Genomic DNA, 19251 nt, shown 5'->3' with positions numbered 1-19251 from the left:
ATTGTTTCAAAATGCAGGATTACAACCGTAAGTCCCAGAGGGCCAGATGTGAGGTGGTGTTGGGGGGGGTGACCCCCCTCCCCCAGGTCGCGATCAGATTAACAGTGAAATCCCTGAACACGGCACAGCACCTCAGTGCAGATTAGGGACTGGTGTGGACTCAACATGCTGTAATCCAGAGATTAGCTCATATAATCACCTGTAAATACAGCTCGCTGGCTGACTCTGGATCACCGCGAGCCTTCATTAGACAAGCGGTATTCGATAATGGATGGATGGGTATGTTGAACAGGTGTCACCAACACTGCAGACACAGGGCTACACCCGTGTGTTAAAGTTGAAAGTTTGATTCTCTCATGATGCCTCATCACGGCTCAGGATTAAGATGGAGATGAGTTCATATTAAAAATGGCTCGCCGGAAATTTGATGCCTTATCCATGTATGACATTCCTTTGAAAGATGTAAATATTTTGGCATCCAAAAATTCAAAAATGAGAAGTGATCTAAATTTTCCCCCATTATATGAGTATTTAAAGAAAGAAAGAAAAAAAAAATTGACTCGTGAATGTTAGATCTTTCTCTAAATGTCGGCATACTTTCGTTGGAGTTGGGAGGCTTATCTAGACTAGTACATACCTCGGGGATTTTAGATGTACTACCTTCAACTGCTAGGAAAATTGATTCTAAATTTCTACAATTTATTTGGCCCCCATTGTCATAGAAATGATATATATCGTCCACAGACAGAAGGGGGCTTAAATGCTTTAGACTTTCAGGCATCTAGTGCTATTTTTAGTGATTCTTTTACAGTAACTTATGTATAAACACAAATGCTCCATCTGGAATAATAGGTATGTAAAAGTCAGACTTTATTTCTAGAAAACTATTTTCAAAAAACTGGGCCCAAAATTGTATGATTTGAGTTAAACTAATCAAAATTAATGGCAAAACATATAATTACATTAATAATATTTCCATCAATTCCAATTAATATTTCACTAAGGCAATTCCCATTTGATTTTAAAAATTGCAATATTATCTATGTGAAACAGTCAATTTACAATATGTAGATGAGATACTCATAAAATAAAGATCTATACTGTAAACTGACAACATCCTATAAATTAAACAGTATAAATGACTCTATAGAATCTACCCAGTAAAGACACTTGTGTAACAATTTAAAATGAATATAGATAGCTTTTTGTCAAAGTAGCCCTGAAACTATTGAACATTCATTTTGGTTATGTCCCATGGTAAAAACTCTTCGGATTGAACTGCAACCTTTTATCAAAAAACAAGCAAACATTGATATTAATTTTAAAGAGATGGCTGTCATGATAAACTTCAATCCCATTGAAACAAAATCTTTTGAAATTTACTTTATCATATTGGTACATTATCACTTACAGAAAGTAAAATAGCAAGGAAAGATTCCCATCTTTGAACACTTTAAAGTAGATGTAAAGGCCTATTTGAAAGTAACTTCAAACTGTAGAAATGAGGTGCGCATCTTATTTGTGTTTGATATTTGTGTGTTTGTTGTAATATGCAACCCTGATCCCCCCCCCACCATTTGACATGGATGTGGAATGCTATATATACCCGTTTATATTCCTGTGTGCTATTTTTTTGTTGCTTAAATAATAAAAACTTGATCTTTTTCATAATTTTAATGTCATTGTTTACTCTCATAACTCCTTGGGACTGCATAACAGGTTCTTGTTAATTGTAGCTATGATAAAATGATTAATCGTTTAGAAAGATAGTAAAAGGCCTAAGAATGTCAAATTGTTTGCTGAATCATCTCTGCTGCCATCACTGTGAGCAAAAATATTTAGGGCCAGACAGTTTGCTCACCTGGTTTGGTTTACAGTCCATGAGATGGAGCCCGTACTAATGCTACACAGAAAGCAGGGGCTCCCCCCGCTGTCCCAACACGAGCAGAACAGGTTGAAGTGAGTAAGATGGTTCCAGCAGAACTTTCCAGCCAAGCAGCAGTGACCAGCTTGGGCAAGTTTTCTAGTCTCTGAACTATTTTAAAATTTTTTTTTTTTTTTTTTTCTTTGAAAGATTTAATGACCCAGGTAGAAATTCCACATCAGTTTTATTCTTTTTGCCTGTGGTGGGGAAGTCAATGTATGTACTGCTCAGAGATTTGATCACATAAAATGAAGATTTCTTGAGTTTCTTCAGTTGATTCCCACCATGAAAACATATCAGTGGAATACAAAATCATGCAGAACACTCTTTAGGCCACAATGAAGTAAAGGTGCATTTTTATTGGAACTTATGCTCTGTGGTGTACCCCCCCCAAACTATTTATTATACAAACTTTTATAAATTAAACCAGTTTTTTTTTTTTTAAATTACATCTCTTATGATAAGTCATGTAAGGGTTAAAGTTAACATGTTATTTTTGGTTTCATTGCAGACTGAAGACTGAACATTCAATATTAAGGATGGCAACTAAGATTAGAAAGTCCAAAACTGTACAAAAGGGAAAAAATTACAAAGTCATGATCAACCATTCTTTATATATGAGTAAAAAAACATTAAGCAAGCTTAATAAATAACAAAACAATGTGGAAAAACAATGAACTATTAGCTTTGGGCAACAATGTAGAGAGGGCAAAAGAGACTAAGTACATTATATTAACACAGTGAAGTTCAATGTGAATGTGTCAGTCGTGTCGTGGCACAGGACCGTGTGCCTGCAATTAAATATATTAATCACTTGAATCTTAAGTCAGCCCACACCTGCCTCAAAGTGCTATTTCCTATCCCCTTGGCCTGGTTCCAGGCCTACTAAGACCAGCCCCACCCCAGTGCCTCTGGAGAGCCCTCCACATCAATATTTGTACTTGTTCTGCTAATATTCATGACTAGGCAACTAGTTTTTAAAAAAAGGGGGGGGAGGGGGGGGTTATCGGGAGCAAATCTTCACAGAGATCTGAACAGAGCTCCTGGAGGACTGTAAAAGAGGCTTGCTTCTCACCACCTCTTCCTGTTCCTCCTTCCTGTTGGCCAGTAACTCCAAGCCCAGCGGCAAAGACCTTGCCAGGGTAGCACTGCACACAGCTGGTGTACTTGGCCACAACGCTCCAGCTGTGTCCTGTCTGGTCACAAGAGGGTGCCGTCTACTCGCACAGAACACCCATATCACTGGTTCTCTGCAAGCAACTTCCTGCCGAAACCCAAACGTTGCCACCTATCTTTCGCTCTGAAAAGATCCTCATATCCATACACTGCGCACACCCACCGTTTGCCGGTCAGGAGGAGCAGAAAACGTAGTTCACAATTTTTAGTGTTTTTGTCTTAAATGGAGCTTTACTGGGAAACTTCACCATATGAACAAGCCGAGACATTGGCCACAACGAAGTTGCTTTGTATGACAGTCATACTGATAAGTCAGAATGTGCATTTTTATCTTTACATCTTTGGGAACGCTAGCATACTCCAGGGACAGATGTTGCAACAGCACATTTATTTTTGGTTCAGTCAGAAGGTCTCTGCGCATCTGAAACAAGCACAACGGTCCTTCAGTCCCTGTACACAGGAGACAATTGTCTCTACAATTTACCAACCTGCTTTAAATAGACCCTTTTGTGCACCTGTATTTTCTTCTAAACAAAAAACACAAAGGATAAGAACAGGATGATGGATGGTAGAGAAGCAGTTTCGCGTTTTCTGTCCGCACATTAAAGTCAGTGTCCGTTTCCATCGGCTTCTGTCCTCTGGGTTATTTATTCCCATGCATAAGTAGTGGTTGCAGTTTGGTCTTGAAGGTCTAGAGCAGGCTACCAAGGCCCTGTCTCAAAGCCCTCATTTTCTCAGTCAGTGTCAGGGGCCACACTTGTGGGCAACATCCCCAACGCATTTAAACCTAAGTGCAAACAGTTCTGGTTCTCCACTTTCTTCTTCGAATGGAAAAAAAAAATTTTAAGAAAGCTCTGTTATTGCCAGTGAGGCTGTACTGAAGAAGAGCAACCACCACATAGTCTCTGGTTAGGACAGGAGGCAGTGTATGATCTAAGTGAAGCAGTCATTTTTGTTGCTGCAAGTTGGGTTTCAACCTAGGACTCCTGCACTGTAGATCTGTCTTCAGGCCATGACTGAAGTGAACACTGCAGTGTTGGCAGGCAGGTCTACACTTCCCTAGGAGAGATAAGGCAACCCACATTAAAAAAAATTCTCAACACAAACCTAATCAATCAGTGTAACACAATCAATTATTACAAACAACCTAGGATTAAGAGCACGATGACAAACATGCTGGAGCAGCAAGATTAGCAGAAGGTGGAGAAGTCCCACGCGGACAAGTTAGGAGAGGGTTCTGAAAAGTCCGGAGACTGAGAATAAACCTGTTTATTAAGTGGAAATTCATTCCAAACTTCATGGGATCGGTGAGTCACTGGTTACGGGAAGAGGCAGTGTATGAGGTCTATGCTGGGCTAGGTTAAACCAAATGTATTAAAGTGGATCCTAGCAGCAACTGGGAGGGGGAGTAGAAGAGAACAGAGCAGAGGAGTGTTGTTGCACAAATACACAAACAGCAGCAATCCGAATAAGCTGGAGGATACAGACAGGAGATGCAGGAAGCCTTAACAAGCAGGGAGCTGCAGTAGACAAACACTGGAGAGAACAGGAGTCTGAACAAAATGTCAAGCAGCATAATCAGAGAAGAAACATGGATTTTGCAGATACTGTACAGGAAAATTCACGTCTGGGCCAGTGAAAAAATGATGGTCATAGGCAAATTACATCTAGCGTCATCTCATGGTTCTTTGTGACAGGGTGATGTTATCTAGAGCTATTTTTAAATGGAAATCTGTTGGGGCAGGAATAAAGGCCTAGTGCACAATACTGGATTTCAGCATGCTGTTTTTTCAGGCAATGATCATTTATTCAGGATATCTAGATTGCTTTTCTTTAAATTCCCTGGTGTCAAAGACAGCACAGAGATGAGATGAGATCTGGGCATCATCTGTATGAAGGTGATAAGAAAACTCATGACAATGAGGGAAGCAAAATTAGAAGAGAAGAGGTCCAGGCACAGATCTTTGAGGAACACCTATGAAAGGCACGAGTACAGAAGAATTTCAGTTCTTTTTCGGGAGCATGCTGACAACATGCAAAAGCCAGACAATATACACATACGAAGCACAAACAAGCAGAAAATTAAGACATTGAATAAACTACTCTAAAATTAGCATTTTTTTTGCCATCCTTGAACTGTAGAATAGTCTGCGTGATTACATTTCTCAATATGGCACCCTAAAAGTAGTATCGTTTCAGAGATGGCAATAATTCACTGTAATTGTTTTCAGATCACTTTGATCTTCAGTCAACTCCAGCTACATTTACACCCTTCTTTTGAAACAGCAGTTTTTTTTAATTGTCAAAAAATAAAGTCTCTTCACAGCCCAGCAGGGGAAAGCTCACATTTGTCTGCAGACTGTAGGATGGAGTTAAGTAGAGGCATACTTACGATGCTGTAAGGGTAGAGTTGAGCACCAGGGTGGTGCTAATGCGGTACAGCTGCGCTAGGGTTAACTTCTTGTGCTGCGGGGCCAAGGAACGCCTGGCCAACCTAGCCTCTGAGCTGCTGACGGAGGCCTCCTCCAGCGAACACGAGGAGGCTGCCTCATCGTCCGAGGCACTGCCATTGGCCCTTTGACCCTGTCGGGCCTCAGCCATCCTCAGTGTGTCCATTAACTTGCCTGACCCATCATAGCTCACTGAGGGATCCCAGGCGGAATCAGGGTAACAGAGGAAGTCACGGTCAAAGAGCTGAGACATGCTTTTACTGTGGGCGAGCCTCTCTCTCCTGTGTGCCGTCATTTCATCCCGAACCTGTAAAGGAGGGCTGTGAGTGGCCCCACCCAGCTGCAGCAAGTTGTCCTCTGAGCGTGACTTGTGGGCATAATTCTGCAGGCAGTGAAGGCGAGGCTGTACCGGGGGACGTCGTCGCAGCTTGAAGGAGTTTGTTACCGACTGCTGTGAGCCAGTGGAGGCAGTCTGCTCCTCCCCCTCTGGCTCCACCGTTTCACCCTCAGTCTCTTCTGCATCCCCCTCAGTGTCCAGCTCCTCTCCCTCTGTCTCTTCTACCTCTCCCTCAGTCTCCTCTGCCTCCTCCTCACCTTGGCCAGGCTTCTCCTTCAAGTTGAGCTCTCTGAGCAAGGACTCTGGGGAGAGGGTGCCATAGGCACTGTCCATGGACATGGAGCGACACTGGGGGTCAAGTTCCAAGCTACCTGGGATCCCCGGTCTTTCATGTTTTACCCCCTTATAGAATCCTGTTGGGGTGGGAATCTCAACTACAGCAACAGAGCCTTCGTCGATGGACCCACTGGGGAGAGCCTCCACAGACAACGAATCATTGTATCCACTTGTGTCATCCATCATCGCCACAGACAGGGTCTCAGTTGAGCCGTCCGATTGGCTGCCATGGGGAAGAGAGGAGGAAGTGTTCAGTGGATAGGTTCAAACAGATAAGCGTAAAGTGGCTCAAAGTTACCCAATGGCATGTTTCTTACAGGAAGTGTCTACGTAACCGTGAAGAGAAGCTAACTGGGGCTAGAGGCAGCGTAGAGTTTATTGACAGGGCACTCAGAGCTCAAGGTTGCAGGCTTCACTGACTGCCCCCTTTCAGATACCTTTCACTCTGTGCGTCTTTGTGCCGTAAACAAGGTGAGCTGGCTGCTGAGTTACTGCTTTCTTCCTCTTCTGGCTCCCCCGCTGGGCCCTGCTGTTGACGGAGTGTCTCAGAGCGCAGCTTCTGGAACTGGTTCTGTAACATTGAGGCTTTCTTCAGACAGTCAGGCACTACTACCAAGTTATAGTAAGATTGTGGAAACAACCTGCGTGGACTTGGCCAAGCACCGTGAAACCTCCAAAATAATACAGAGCTCATGCCATGCTTTCAACAGCTAAAGCAGTTTTCAGCAAATGTGACCAAGGAGGCACCATAAGTACATCAACGGTGTCTGAAACAGCATGCAGTCAGGGACACCAGCAATTAAGTACCTGGACATTGCAGATTGCCTCTATCCAGCTCCGTCCCTGGGCTGTGCTGTTGGCTTGGAAGGAGTAGGCTGCCACCGCAGTGCGGAACTCATTGAGGTAGATGACGAGGAAGGACCCTAGTCGACAGGAAGAAAATTTCACAACACATTTCCCCACTGCGCATACCAGTCAAGACAAGAAAATCAAGGCCAAGTGTTCAACCACCTTACATTCTTTATCTGTAGACCTTTTAAGACTTCACTTATCCATTGCTAATAGCTATTTCTGAGAAAGTACAAGAGAAACTCAAACTGTACGTTAAGTAACTGAAGCTGCAGGCTTCTTGCAGACAGTAAGGAGCGCCGTGTGCTTGTAGGTGTGTGCTACTGGTCTACACTCACCAGGGTCTTTCAGTTCTCGACACACAACATTGTGGATGAGTAGAGGCTGGCGGATGACTTTGACTTTCTCCACACGCTTCACCGGCTTAGTGATCAGAAGTACGTCGGTAAACAGGAAACAGTACACTTCCATCTGGAGGGATGGCAGAGGAGAAAAATCATTACCGTTATGACAGTCTTGGGTTCTGATCCAGCACTTGACTTAAGTGGCTTAACACCAGTGGTCCAGCCAGACCTGAGTGACATCACTATGACTTCATTTGTTGAAAAATGAAATGCGAATGTGAAGTTTGAAGGGAGAAATTTCAGCTTTTTTCTCTGAAAGGCCTTGCCCAAGAAGCAGTGGGGTTTACAATTTGACAGTGCAGCCTGTAAGTTAATAAACACAGTGTTGTAAAGCTTCAACTGGTTTATTTGTTCTCGCCAGTCAGGATGTATGAGGGTTCATATCAAAGGCACAGGCTGACTCAGCCTCCATGGTGCCCAGGGCCCTCACCCTGCTGTCCTTGCCCTCCTTCATGCGTAATGCTCCTTCGAGGTGAAGCTGTCGCGTCTCTTCTGTGGGTGTGCCCTTCATGGGAGCCATCAGGTCGAAGTAGTTGAACTCGCGCAGGATCTGGAGGGGACAAACATTAGCACCACTTTCTGTGGCAGTTGCATGGATGCATGTGATTTAGCTGCAGAGGAGAGACACTGCAGCTGTCTCTTGTAAATCCAGGACCAAAAACACATGATATACACTTGAGAGACTTTGGAAGAAAACTCAACTGAACAGACAAATAACGTTACCACCAAAGCCAGGAAGACAAAAAGCAAGACCAAACAACTAAGAATTATGGAACTATCAAGTGCATTGACGGTTGATCTCAGTAAAGAGCTTAAGAGTTCAGAAGATAGGCTCAGCATGCACTTACCCTCTCTACCTCTTCACTGCCACCATCCACGGCCTCGTACGACTCGATGCGGCTTGAAATTGAGGCCAACTTCTTCTTCTCCTGTCGTTGGTACATCTGGGAGTCTATACTGTTGATGAAAGTCTCAACAGAGGCCACCTGAAAGGGTGTCCCTTACAATTAGGCCAAACACATAGTAGCCAGGATGTTCTTCTCTTTCTACCCATAGTGCTTCCTATAATCTGCTTTCGCTCCTTTCACCATTAGTTTCCCCACATTCTGCACTACCCCCATTTGATTCTCATTACTGTACTACACTTCTGAGTGTTATCAGTTGGGATTACATCTAAACTATATTGTCAAGATATACAGATCCTATTTTCATTATTTGTCAGATCTTTTTAAAAGTCAATAAGGCATAACAATAGAATCTAATTCCAAGAACACAACAGAACAGCCAATACGAGAGCAGACAAGCGCTTGAGAAGTGGTAACGGTGCTTATCCACAACAATAGGCTCACCATGCGGCTGATGATATCACGGGCACCTGGATCATCTGTCTTCTTCAGCACAGTCTTCAGCAGCAGAGGATACTTGGTGAGTCGCTGGTGGGGCTTCACCAGCATGTCTGCCAGCTTCAGGCGGTTACACTGCTTGTGCGTCTCCGCCCACTGAAAGTACAGAGGAGCAAGGAGCACAGTGAAAATATTGCAGGCTCCAGTCTCAAGAGATTTCCTAAGACTTTTTAGCAGGGTACTGACCCTGAACCACTGGAGTAAAAACTTTCAATAACAAAAACACAGAACTGAAATTAAAACTTGAAGCAGGAAAACATGGCTTTGGATAAGCACCTAAAATCAGAAAGTACGCATTCATCTGTTTAAAAAAAAAAAATAAAATAAAATAAATAAGGGGGCACTTCAGTAAAAGGTGTGGGATGTCTCTTACTGTCACGTATGTCCTGAAGGCCTCATTGTCCCTCAGCAAGCTGCGCATGTACTCCATGCAGGCCTCCTCCTCCATGCAGTAGCGAATGTAGGGCTGGAACTGGACACCAATCTACATACACAAACCGAACGCAGGCCGTCAGTGGGCAAAAAGCTTGACGTGAGCTCTAGACTCTTCTTAATAAGCCATGAATAGTGAGTCACCTTACAAAGCACCTCCTTTCTATATATACTGCATCTCTTTATATCTGTTAGACCTAAACCTCTTCAATTTATGAAAAGTGAGATTTTATATCTAGACCTAGCAAAGTGTACACATATGGCATCACATTACATAAAGGTTTCCAGACAAATAAATAAGCCACACAATTTAGGTTAATCTCACTTTTCATGAGGAACTCCCATTTCTGAATAATGTAGTTATTAATGATGATTTAAGTGTCTGCTGAAGCATGACCACACAGCATGAGCCAGATGCGTTTCAGGAGAAGTTAGTTGGGTCAGCGAATCACCACTCACGCTGTGAAAGCCCTCTTCCAGCTGGGTGGGGTCGAGGAGCGTATGATCTCGCCGGGCGCTTTCCAATGCCGGCAGCATGACTTGGGCCCACAGTGTTGTGTGCAGACGTACAATGTCTTGCACGTTGCTGAAGAGGCGTGTGGGCTCTACCTCCAACAGGAAGCCACTTTCCTGCAAGTTCAGTAAGCAGCACAGGAAGAGCTGTGGGGGGAAAAAGGGTGAGAGAAGCCAGAAGGGAAGTCACAAAGGGTTCAAACAGGGAAATCATTCAAGTACATGCACAAGCCGACCTATGTACACAAATGGAAAGGACCTGAGGCTGATGACAACTGTTTGGACTGCACTTGCTTTTAGCCCTTCCTGCTGCAGATGGCCTGGGGGTTACTCACATCGGTGATGACCCGGAGCTTCTTGATGTAGGTAGCCTCTGTCTGAATCAGCTCCCAGATTGCCTCCTGTTGCTGGAACTGCCGTCTGCTCAGTGACTACATGGAGTCGAAGATGTAAAGGGGTGTAAGCGAAGACACACAAGCAGGCAAACACATTCTGATGTGTATAGTAAACATATACCCCGTTCTCCACTTGGTAGGGGCAGTGTGAATTTTTGTGGCTGCTGAAAAAAAACACTGCCCCAACATAGGACTACAGGGACTGTAGGGTAGTGAGAGTGCCAAGCAGAAGTGTTAGTTTCTTTATTTTACTTATTGGACTTTCTGAATCTCTTTGGAGCTAAGGGCTAATGAAAGTGATAAGGCAGCCGTTTCTTAAATGTAATGGTGCACATTTTGTTCTACATATGGGAGAGCTACTCCTCAGAACTCTATGTTTGTGCATATGCATATGTAAGAACATAACTGAATCGGGGGCGTACCTCAGGATTGTCTAGCAGCTGCTTCCAGCTGTCCTCCAGGGCCAGGTTGGTCTCACTCTCCTCCTCCCAGGAGTCCTGATGGAAGGACAGCTGTGGGGGCACTTTGGGCAGGCCAAACATAGTGTATGACTGAAGCTTGATCTGCAGCTGCTCCACACGGTCCATCTCCTGGTGAATACATGGAGAGCTATTGGTACCCCATCATTAACTGATTAATTTCAACATCAGGACTAAATCAACAAATTTTTCACCTCCAAACTCAAAATGACATCCAAATTCTTGACAGTGAACGAAGCAGAGGAAACAATGATAAAGTCAATGGTTTATAAATTCAAGTAGAGAAAGAGCAGCACTGTGTTCCAATGAGCTCCTTTCAACATACTGATGCCATGGCTAAGCAACATAAAATACTTTTGCACATTCTGAATGGGAAAAACTGCTCAACACACCTCAAGCCACTGCGGATATAAAACAAGGAGGCAGCTCCCTGCTATTACCTCCACGAGAGGTTAACTACATACAGTACTCAATAGTATGACCACCAGATGTCATGTTCTACTGTTCCTTGGGGGCTGATCTTATGTATTGTAGATACCTGCTTCCTCCAGATGTTTGATAGTCAATGTTGACAGCCTCACATCCATTGGAACCACTATGTCTTGTAGCAAGTCGCTGTACTTAAATGTGATTAACTTACAAATCAATCTGGACAAAATCATCTACTAAATTGTAAAATATAAAACATGTGCCTAACTACATGCAATTCTTTTGTCAGAAAATGTTTGAAAGAAAAAGGCTGCACTGAACCATGTAGACAGAAAGATCAAACAGACAGCACAGATGCCATATATAGAGTAACCAGGGGACAGACACCAGGTTTAAGTTTAGTGCTGACAATGCTTCCAAACCCTGCCAAGGTCTTTGAATTAAGCACCTGGGGCAAGAAGGAAACAAACTATTCTAAGGCTTCAAGGAAATAAGCTCAAAGTAAGAGACTAGGCAAGTGCAACTTCTGAATTCTGAGCATAGGTGTACAGAGAGGCTGTGCCGCTAACCTTGCCGAAAGGGCTAGTGCCAGCACCAGAGCTGAAAAAGCCACTGAAGCGACTGGCGGCCCGGTTCTTCCACCTGTCTGGGCCCATGGCACTGTTAGCGGCAGCAAATGCAGTGCTTGGGAGAGAGCTGCCCAGCGAGTCTGGTGAGGGGATGCTGGAGTCCCCCAGGAAGGCTGGCATGTTCTTCCGGCGCCTTGCCTGACCCTGAGGGAGAGAATGAAAAGGTTAGAGGAATTTACCATGACATCAATGAGAGCAAAAGATCATGCCATATACAAAAAAGGCCTGTAGCATTGTTGGTGGGAGAATGTGGAAGTGAGAGGAAGGAAGAAAGTATTCCACAGTACAGGATGACAACAGGACAATAGCTGTAAGAGGGAGACATCCCCAAGTGGAAAACTTGACCTTGAAAAACAGATGTAGAGGAGAGAACAGGGAGATGGGACAGAAGGGTGGAAACTTGGCCAGGATGTCATTGACAAGACAAGACATCAAAAACCACCATGACTCTGAGAAAAGGAAGAGTAAAGCAGAAAATGAAAGAAGGAAATAGAAGTCTCTAGTAAGACATGAAATCATTGAAGAGGAGAGGGGGAAGAAGAAAAAGAGACCAGATAGAGGATGCAAGTGAAAGAATGCAGTGGACAGATGGAAAGAGAGGGGATGCACTAGATGACATCAGGTGGTACACAAGAACAAGAGGGTGTCGGAGAAAGAAGTAAAGATTGCTCTCCAGTGAGAACTCACTTCAGGTTGAACATCAAGAGTGGCAATGAAACAGACCATATTTACAGGGGAGATTCCAATACACAAAACCCAGTATGTCATGATGCCCACCACAAATAGCCATTGTGCTACCAGTGCTAATCACTGGGGTCCTCAGAGTAAAGCAGCATGCTACACACAGTCCTCCTGCCAAAGAGGCAGTCACAAACATCAGCAAAAGCCCAGCATGAGATCAGTTTCAGCACTGAAAACAACTAGCACTGCTGTACAATGCGAGGAAGCGGATGTTTTGTCATCAATGTCAATGCTACCTGTTGGCAAAAAATCAATTATTTTGGAAGAACAGACTAGTAACCCCCATTCCCAGTGGGAGCAACAGGCACTACAGAGCTATACTATATGCCAACTAAACCTTGTTATGCCGCTGTTCACTTTAAAACTGCCCCAGGGGATTGCAGTTCACACCATCACACACTACTTGTCTCCACAAGTAAAGAAACAGCAGTTGAGCTTTTGAAAGTCTCGTGGATTGTTTCAGTGGGATTATGTGCAAACAACAACCTTTTTGAGGATGCATACAAAAGGAAGTGGGACAGACACTGCTGGTTGCCATCAATGCTGTGTTCTCCATGTTCAGACACAATCCCCAAGAAGAACAACATTGCACGGTACTGAGACTACACCTCTCACCTGAATCAGCCAATTAAAGTGGCTGCAGCTGCACAGTGCTTTCAATGTCAGTAACAAGGGACTGTCTGCTAAGACAACAAATCCTGAGGGTATTGTGCATCACAGAGACACACAAAGTCAAACTGAGGTAGTGACTACCATTTCAGTGGACTGATATTGAGTACTGACTTCTGGCTGTCACCCAGAGCATCACAGCTGCTGCACACTTTCTTGTTGACCATTAACACCCCAGCACAGGGGCAGCATGAACATCCAAATTAAAATTATTTACTTTTAACTATCACCAGTCCTGAACCTGGATGACACAATATTTAAAAATACTGAGCAAAGCAAGAACTGTGGTCTAACCCAAGACCCCCTTTCACAACAGAATAGTTCCTTATTAGCTTACAATACAAGGGTACTTATAAATGCCTTTGTTGTGATGACCAGCTTTGATATCAAACTATAAGCTGTCATCAGACAGGAGAGAGGGATACGTCCCAGGAATCTTGGCTGAAGTGATAAGCATCCAGGTGTCTACAGCACACTGGGGAACGGGAAATTCTGGGGAATCCAAGTTCGTGACAATAGTGGGTTTCCTACAGTCACAGGAACATGGGGCCCGCGTTGCACTCAGCTCTAACAGAATGCCCTTTTAAAATAGCAGGATGTGTCACCCCCTCCCCCCCTGGTATGCATGTTTTTACTTTAAACAGCCACAATACCGCTGTAAAAAGATTCACCGCATTCAACACAACAGGCATAAAATAAGGATGGTGTTGACAGTCTTCAGGCAGTGTTTACTACTGAGTGGTGAAGTGACAGTTTCTGCAGTCATCTATGAGAAAATGTACAATAGTTCCATAATGGGAACAAACATTTATATATAGTTTAGATTTACATTTATAAACTCTCTAGCAGGCGAAATCACAGTGTACTCACCAGGGAAGCCAGAGTCATGTCAAAAGCAGCAAAGACCATTGTAGTTATCCAGTTAAGTTTAGGGATTCCCTGTAAGCTGGACCGTGGTACTGTAGCTGGGGTCCAGCTCTGACACCACCCTTGGGCAAACCTGACCTCTCAGAGTCTTCAGGTAAACAGTCCGAAACAGTCCAGAGGAGATGGTTTAGTCGGCAAGGAGGATTCCCGTAAACACACAATACAGAAGCGTTTCAGTCCCGTGAGGTGGCACAATATGTACACGCTGCCATGGGGGACACCCAGTGTCCTGGCAACAGACAGCTCTGTATGGAACGCGTGCCTCAACTACCCTGTGCACAAAGTGACACTGCAGAACTATGCCTGCCTGCATTTCTGAGAGAGAGAGCTCTGATGTCTTGGCAACAGGAGGAACCCTCCCATTGTATGAGCTGTAAAAGGGGAGGCAGGGCCACAATCTGCATATTGAGGTAGGGTCATGGCAACAGCTTCCTTGGCACACATACTCATGTTACAGATGTTCACTGATCAGCCTTTTGTTTTAAACTCCCAACATGCTGCTTCCTTGCTCTGTCAGCAGCAGGTCACATCTAACCCTCCAGTCCTTTTCTTTTAAACAGGCACATTTCCCCTGGACTTTTCCTGACTTTCTACAAACTGTGTTAATGTGCTCACAAACAACACAATCATACACAAACATGTTCAGGCATAATTATTCCTTTTCAGAGAAAAATTTGGCCAAAGTTTAGTGGGAGAGCAGTTACTATAGCAGCTAATAATGTAGAGGTGATCCTTGACTTATGATGGGATTGTGTTAAGTTGACCAAAATTTTTGCAAGTTGCAAATCCCCTTATACTGTATTATATAAACAACTAACATGCATGAATGCTACTTTGTATAATGGGGCTTTGGTATTTTTTCACTAAATTTACAGTGTCAAAATATTGAATATAGTACAGTATTATATTTTCATGCTACACTATTTCACTTTCTTTTCTAAATGTGTTTTGTTTTTCTTTTCTGCACCACCAGAACACTCATTAGTTCCTTGTTAGCCACTTGAGGGGGGGGGGGGGGGGGGGGGAGTTAACTTGAAGGGAATCGTTCTGTCAATAAAACATTTTTGTTATATTAAAAAAGCTGCCAATAAACACGTGGGTCGAGTCAACAGATATTTTGGGTGCCTTTCAGAGAGGACTACCCTGAAAGTTGCTGGTTCAAGCCCTACTCCCACCTTCTGTTGCAGCATTTCTGATATAGGCACTAATCCAAATTGATACAATGCTAATATCTTGCTGTATAAATGAATCAGGTATTGTAAATTTGGGAGAAGTGTCAACAACTGAATTAAGTTACAAGGAAATGCTTAGCCACATTTGAGGAATAAAACATACAGACAGGCAGAGATGGCCTTAATAGGTATCCTAGGTCACTGCCACTGCCAGCAGTTTTTCTGACTTTCTATTTCTCAGTAAGCCCTCTCTCAGATCCAAGCACCTCCCTGAAGCAAGAATCGCAGGAACACGGCAACCGACTGCACAAAAGCACATCTGATACCTCACTTCCCCTTTCAGTGCATAGTAATTGAAACTATCTGCTCTGATAGGAAAGGAAACTGCTCATAAATTTAAAAAAAAAAAAAACTAGCCAACCCAAAATCCTAAGTCTTGGCATGATTCCAGATGACTCATTTTGTAAGCTACGTAAGACAAAATGATCCATATACAATTACAGTTTATTCCACAAATTACAGCTAGGTGACAAAAACAATCGATTTCTCACTGGTACTATACATGCTAAAGGTATAAAAGCTGCAAGCATGTCGAGACAAAATATCAGAAAATAAATTAGTTACAAATTTTACATTTTCAAATTGATATTACCCCTTTTTACTTAAACTCTTATCATGGAGGTTGAGGGCAAGGACTTGGAACACAAAGGTCTACCATGCATTGCTATATAAAACACAGTAAAAATTTAGACGATGTTTCAGGTAAGGTTTGAGGTAATTATGCTTAATTAGATCAATTAAAAACAAGGTTGTACATTTTAATAAGAAAAGCAGTGTGAAGACCAATGTAGCCTTGTTTGACCAACTGATTAACAGCAGGGGATAATAAAAAAAAAAAAAAAAAGAACATGAACATCTGTATGCCCCCCGCACACATGTCGGGTTACACTGGTATAGAGAAACTGCATCTGAGACTCCTGGTGGTAAACAAGGATTCTGTTAGACAATAAGGAAACCAATTTGCCATGGATAGACTGCAGAGTGCATCACCACAATATTAGTTATGTGAACCACTCAAGTGCACAGATGGTCAGACAAACATGCTGACAAATGCAGGAGATAAGTCACTAGTTTGTTATTTCATAAACCAGTAATCATGCAGCGTAGTAGAAAGGCCTGTTTTGCATTTTTGGTGCATGTTGTATCCCATAGCGTCAACTGCGAGTGGCAAAATGGGTGTCGGCACAGGTCCCACCCGCCACGGACGTTTCAGACTTTCCATTCTTACTTTATCTTTGTTGTTCCATTTCCCATTACCTGCATTATCTCCGGTGGCAGTTGCAAGGAAAGGAAGAGATCTATAATATTTTCAGACTAAGATTTTCCCTGACGATACTGGATATCACATAGGAGATATTGAGATATGACGCAGTAAATCATATCATAAAAGATCTCTGGAAAACAAAATAAACCTGTATTAACAGCTGTGTGACAACAGGATACCCAGTGTCCCTGATCTGTATTAGCAGCTGTCTTTATCCTCTCACCTGGCAGTGCATTGCCACAGAAAGTGGTTGTAGGGTTCCCTCTCTGTCTGACAGGTTCTCAGGAAGCAACTGCAGGAGGTCCCAGCTATACCACGATGATAGACGTGAAAAATGCACCATGATCCCTCAATGAGCGGTCAGGGTTTTGGAGAACTGCAGCCCTGAATAGTAACTGCTGATGCTGAGTGGCCAGTGAGGACCTCCAGCAAGAGGAGACGTGTGTGCCAGATTGAATGTGCTTTGGGTTTGACACAATGGCATCCACCCCTGGTTCTTATATGTGACCCTCCCACCAAAAACCAGTTTAACATCCTCAGCAGAAGACCATCTGATCATCCAGCCCTATGTACCTGTGTACTAAAGGCGGTTGCTTGCATCCAGTCCAACAATGTTGACAAGAATTTTTTTTTTTTTTTTTTTTTATTTGCAGCATTTTCTAAATAAACTAACAAATGAGGAATGCAAAGTACTACAGTAGGGGCAGACCAGCTACACATCACACACAAACAAGCCAAGAGAAAACCCCACACCACATATGGTTAGGACACACAACATGTTCTCATTTCAATCTCTTCCCTATAGTACAGAACTGTGGAGAAGGTACGGCCCTTGTGCCAAAGAAAGTTTACAGGGAGGTATCTTGTATATTCAAGCACGAGAAAATGCCATGCAACACATGAGTGGTCCACAACGGCAAATGATAAGCAGATCCTCTAGATGATCAAGCTGAGTAAGGGCTCACTTGGTGTGATATTCTACTTTTTAAACAAACAATCTCTGAGCCTGATTTTTTTTTTTTTTTTCCCATACACTTAAAGTATGTAAAAATATCAAATACACTTACAAAAGAGATCATCACAATCAAAACTAATAGACAAAATTCAATCACTACTTAATAAAACAAAAAAAGTTGACGGCCAAATCGACTCGAAACATTATCACAGACATTAAACAGTTTTCTCTTTTTAAAAAACAAACAGATGACAATCATGTACTTGTAGAAAGGACTCGTGTAAAGTCACCTTGCATGAAACATGGAGGAATGTAAAACCAAAGCTCATCACCCTTATGTGACAAAGTAAAAACAGGACATGCAGAGCTTTAAAATAACGAGTCAACTGTCAAGCTCCATAAGGCCTTAGATTTTCTGTAGAACTTCACATACCTAAACTTAAAAATAGCCAAACAACATTCAGACCACAAAATCATACCATCCAACAATCTAAAAACTATTAGATAAACCATTTTTTAAAAGTCTATTAAAATCAAAGTCAACAACTCATTCACAACAGAGAAGACCAAGTACCCAACTACACAAATTCCTTTCATACACACCTTTCAGCCCTCTACCACTCAGAAGGACAAAAACTCCTTTACTTCTCATTTGGGATCATTCCGTCTGACCGGCACACCGAGCAGAAACTCACTAAGGTGACCTTCACAAGGAATGAGTAAACAATGGCCACTAAGGTGAGAAGCCAGAAAGGCTAGGAGGTTCTTCCTGCCCATTGTATCTCCTGTCACCAAAAGCTAGGAGAAGAGTTACATTGACTGTCTACGGGACCACACAATGGATGCAATCACAAACTAATGAGGTGCTAATTGTGTTATCCCGATTGAGTCATTGATCAGGCATGTTGTGGGGTGACTGGGACATATGGAAGCTATGAGAACAACAGGACAGAGGTGAATGGAGAACAATGCAAGCTATTTGCGGACCAAAAAAAAAAAAAAGATGGGTGCAAAGGGATAAGGGAATAACTCTTTCCTATACCCACCAACAAGGGACCCTGACCCTGCAACCACCCTCACCAAGCATGAAGCCATGTTTGGCTTTCGAAAGCCAAACACCTGATGGTGTAATCTGAGATCTACAAATCACCTGTCTTATCATGCAGAATGGGAGCCCAGTTCTGAAGACACACAGAAGAGCAGCTAAACACATCCCAGTGTGGCATCAGTCATTGGCAAAGGTGAAGTAAAGACCTGTGGACTGCTTTAACACTTGTCTGCAGTAGGTCTCAACCCTCCCTTTGCTCACCTTTGATCTACCCCGCTCGTGGTCCCTTGTCTACCAAATTGCGTTACATAAGCATCCCCTCCTATAAACATCTCCACTCTCCAGCAGGTGATTGTGTAACCAGCTTTCTGGGAAACGTTATAAATGTCACAAGTTGTCACACAAGCGGCTGACTTTATGATATGAAAACGGTGATAGGGAAAGCAGCAGCTTATAGCTTCAAAAAACACCAAACCAATACTCTGAAACCAGTAAGGCAGCAGGTAGAATTTTTAATTAAAAAAAAAAAAAAAAGAATAACTCCAGTTTCTATGACTGAGTTTGACAAAACGCATACTTTAAACATCTGTTACTAACTGCAGTAGCAGTTTTATGCCACACCACACATATGAAGCCCTCCAATGGGAGGCCAAAACTCG

The 19251-nt window shown here is 43.1% G+C and overlaps 1 protein-coding gene across 7 annotated transcripts in view; it reads right to left on the bottom strand.

The window, feature by feature from the left end:
* Nucleotides 1–2272: 2272 nt before the first annotated feature.
* plekhg5b (pleckstrin homology domain containing, family G (with RhoGef domain) member 5b) overlaps nucleotides 2273–19251 on the bottom strand; it is a 55670-nt gene continuing 38691 nt past the window's right edge. For 5 of the 7 annotated variants that reach the window (XM_018760389.2, XM_018760390.2, XM_029246264.1 and 2 more), the window contains 13 exons: nucleotides 11697–11900; nucleotides 10642–10809; nucleotides 10160–10255; nucleotides 9771–9971; nucleotides 9253–9363; nucleotides 8826–8975; nucleotides 8325–8462; nucleotides 7907–8026; nucleotides 7411–7543; nucleotides 7031–7146; nucleotides 6661–6794; nucleotides 5493–6446; nucleotides 2273–4159 (listed from right to left, as the gene is read on the bottom strand). In XM_018760389.2, coding sequence (XP_018615905.1) covers nucleotides 4150–4159; nucleotides 5493–6446; nucleotides 6661–6794; nucleotides 7031–7146; nucleotides 7411–7543; nucleotides 7907–8026; nucleotides 8325–8462; nucleotides 8826–8975; nucleotides 9253–9363; nucleotides 9771–9971; nucleotides 10160–10255; nucleotides 10642–10809; nucleotides 11697–11900 — 2535 coding nt within the window. In that variant the 3' untranslated portion in view covers nucleotides 2273–4149. Of the gene's footprint in view, nucleotides 4160–5488; nucleotides 6447–6660; nucleotides 6795–7030; nucleotides 7147–7410; nucleotides 7544–7906; nucleotides 8027–8324; nucleotides 8463–8825; nucleotides 8976–9252; nucleotides 9364–9770; nucleotides 9972–10159; nucleotides 10256–10641; nucleotides 10810–11696; nucleotides 11901–19251 lie in introns of those variants that run through there. The other 2 variants (XM_018760392.2, XM_018760388.1) reach the window with 1 other exon arrangement.

Source organism: Scleropages formosus, chromosome 19 (assembly GCF_900964775.1).
Source record: "Scleropages formosus chromosome 19, fSclFor1.1, whole genome shotgun sequence".
In the NCBI taxonomy this organism is placed as follows: Eukaryota; Metazoa; Chordata; class Actinopteri; order Osteoglossiformes; family Osteoglossidae; genus Scleropages; species Scleropages formosus.
Note: the sequence above shows the minus strand (reverse complement) of the source record. Positions and strands in the feature narration are given on the sequence as shown.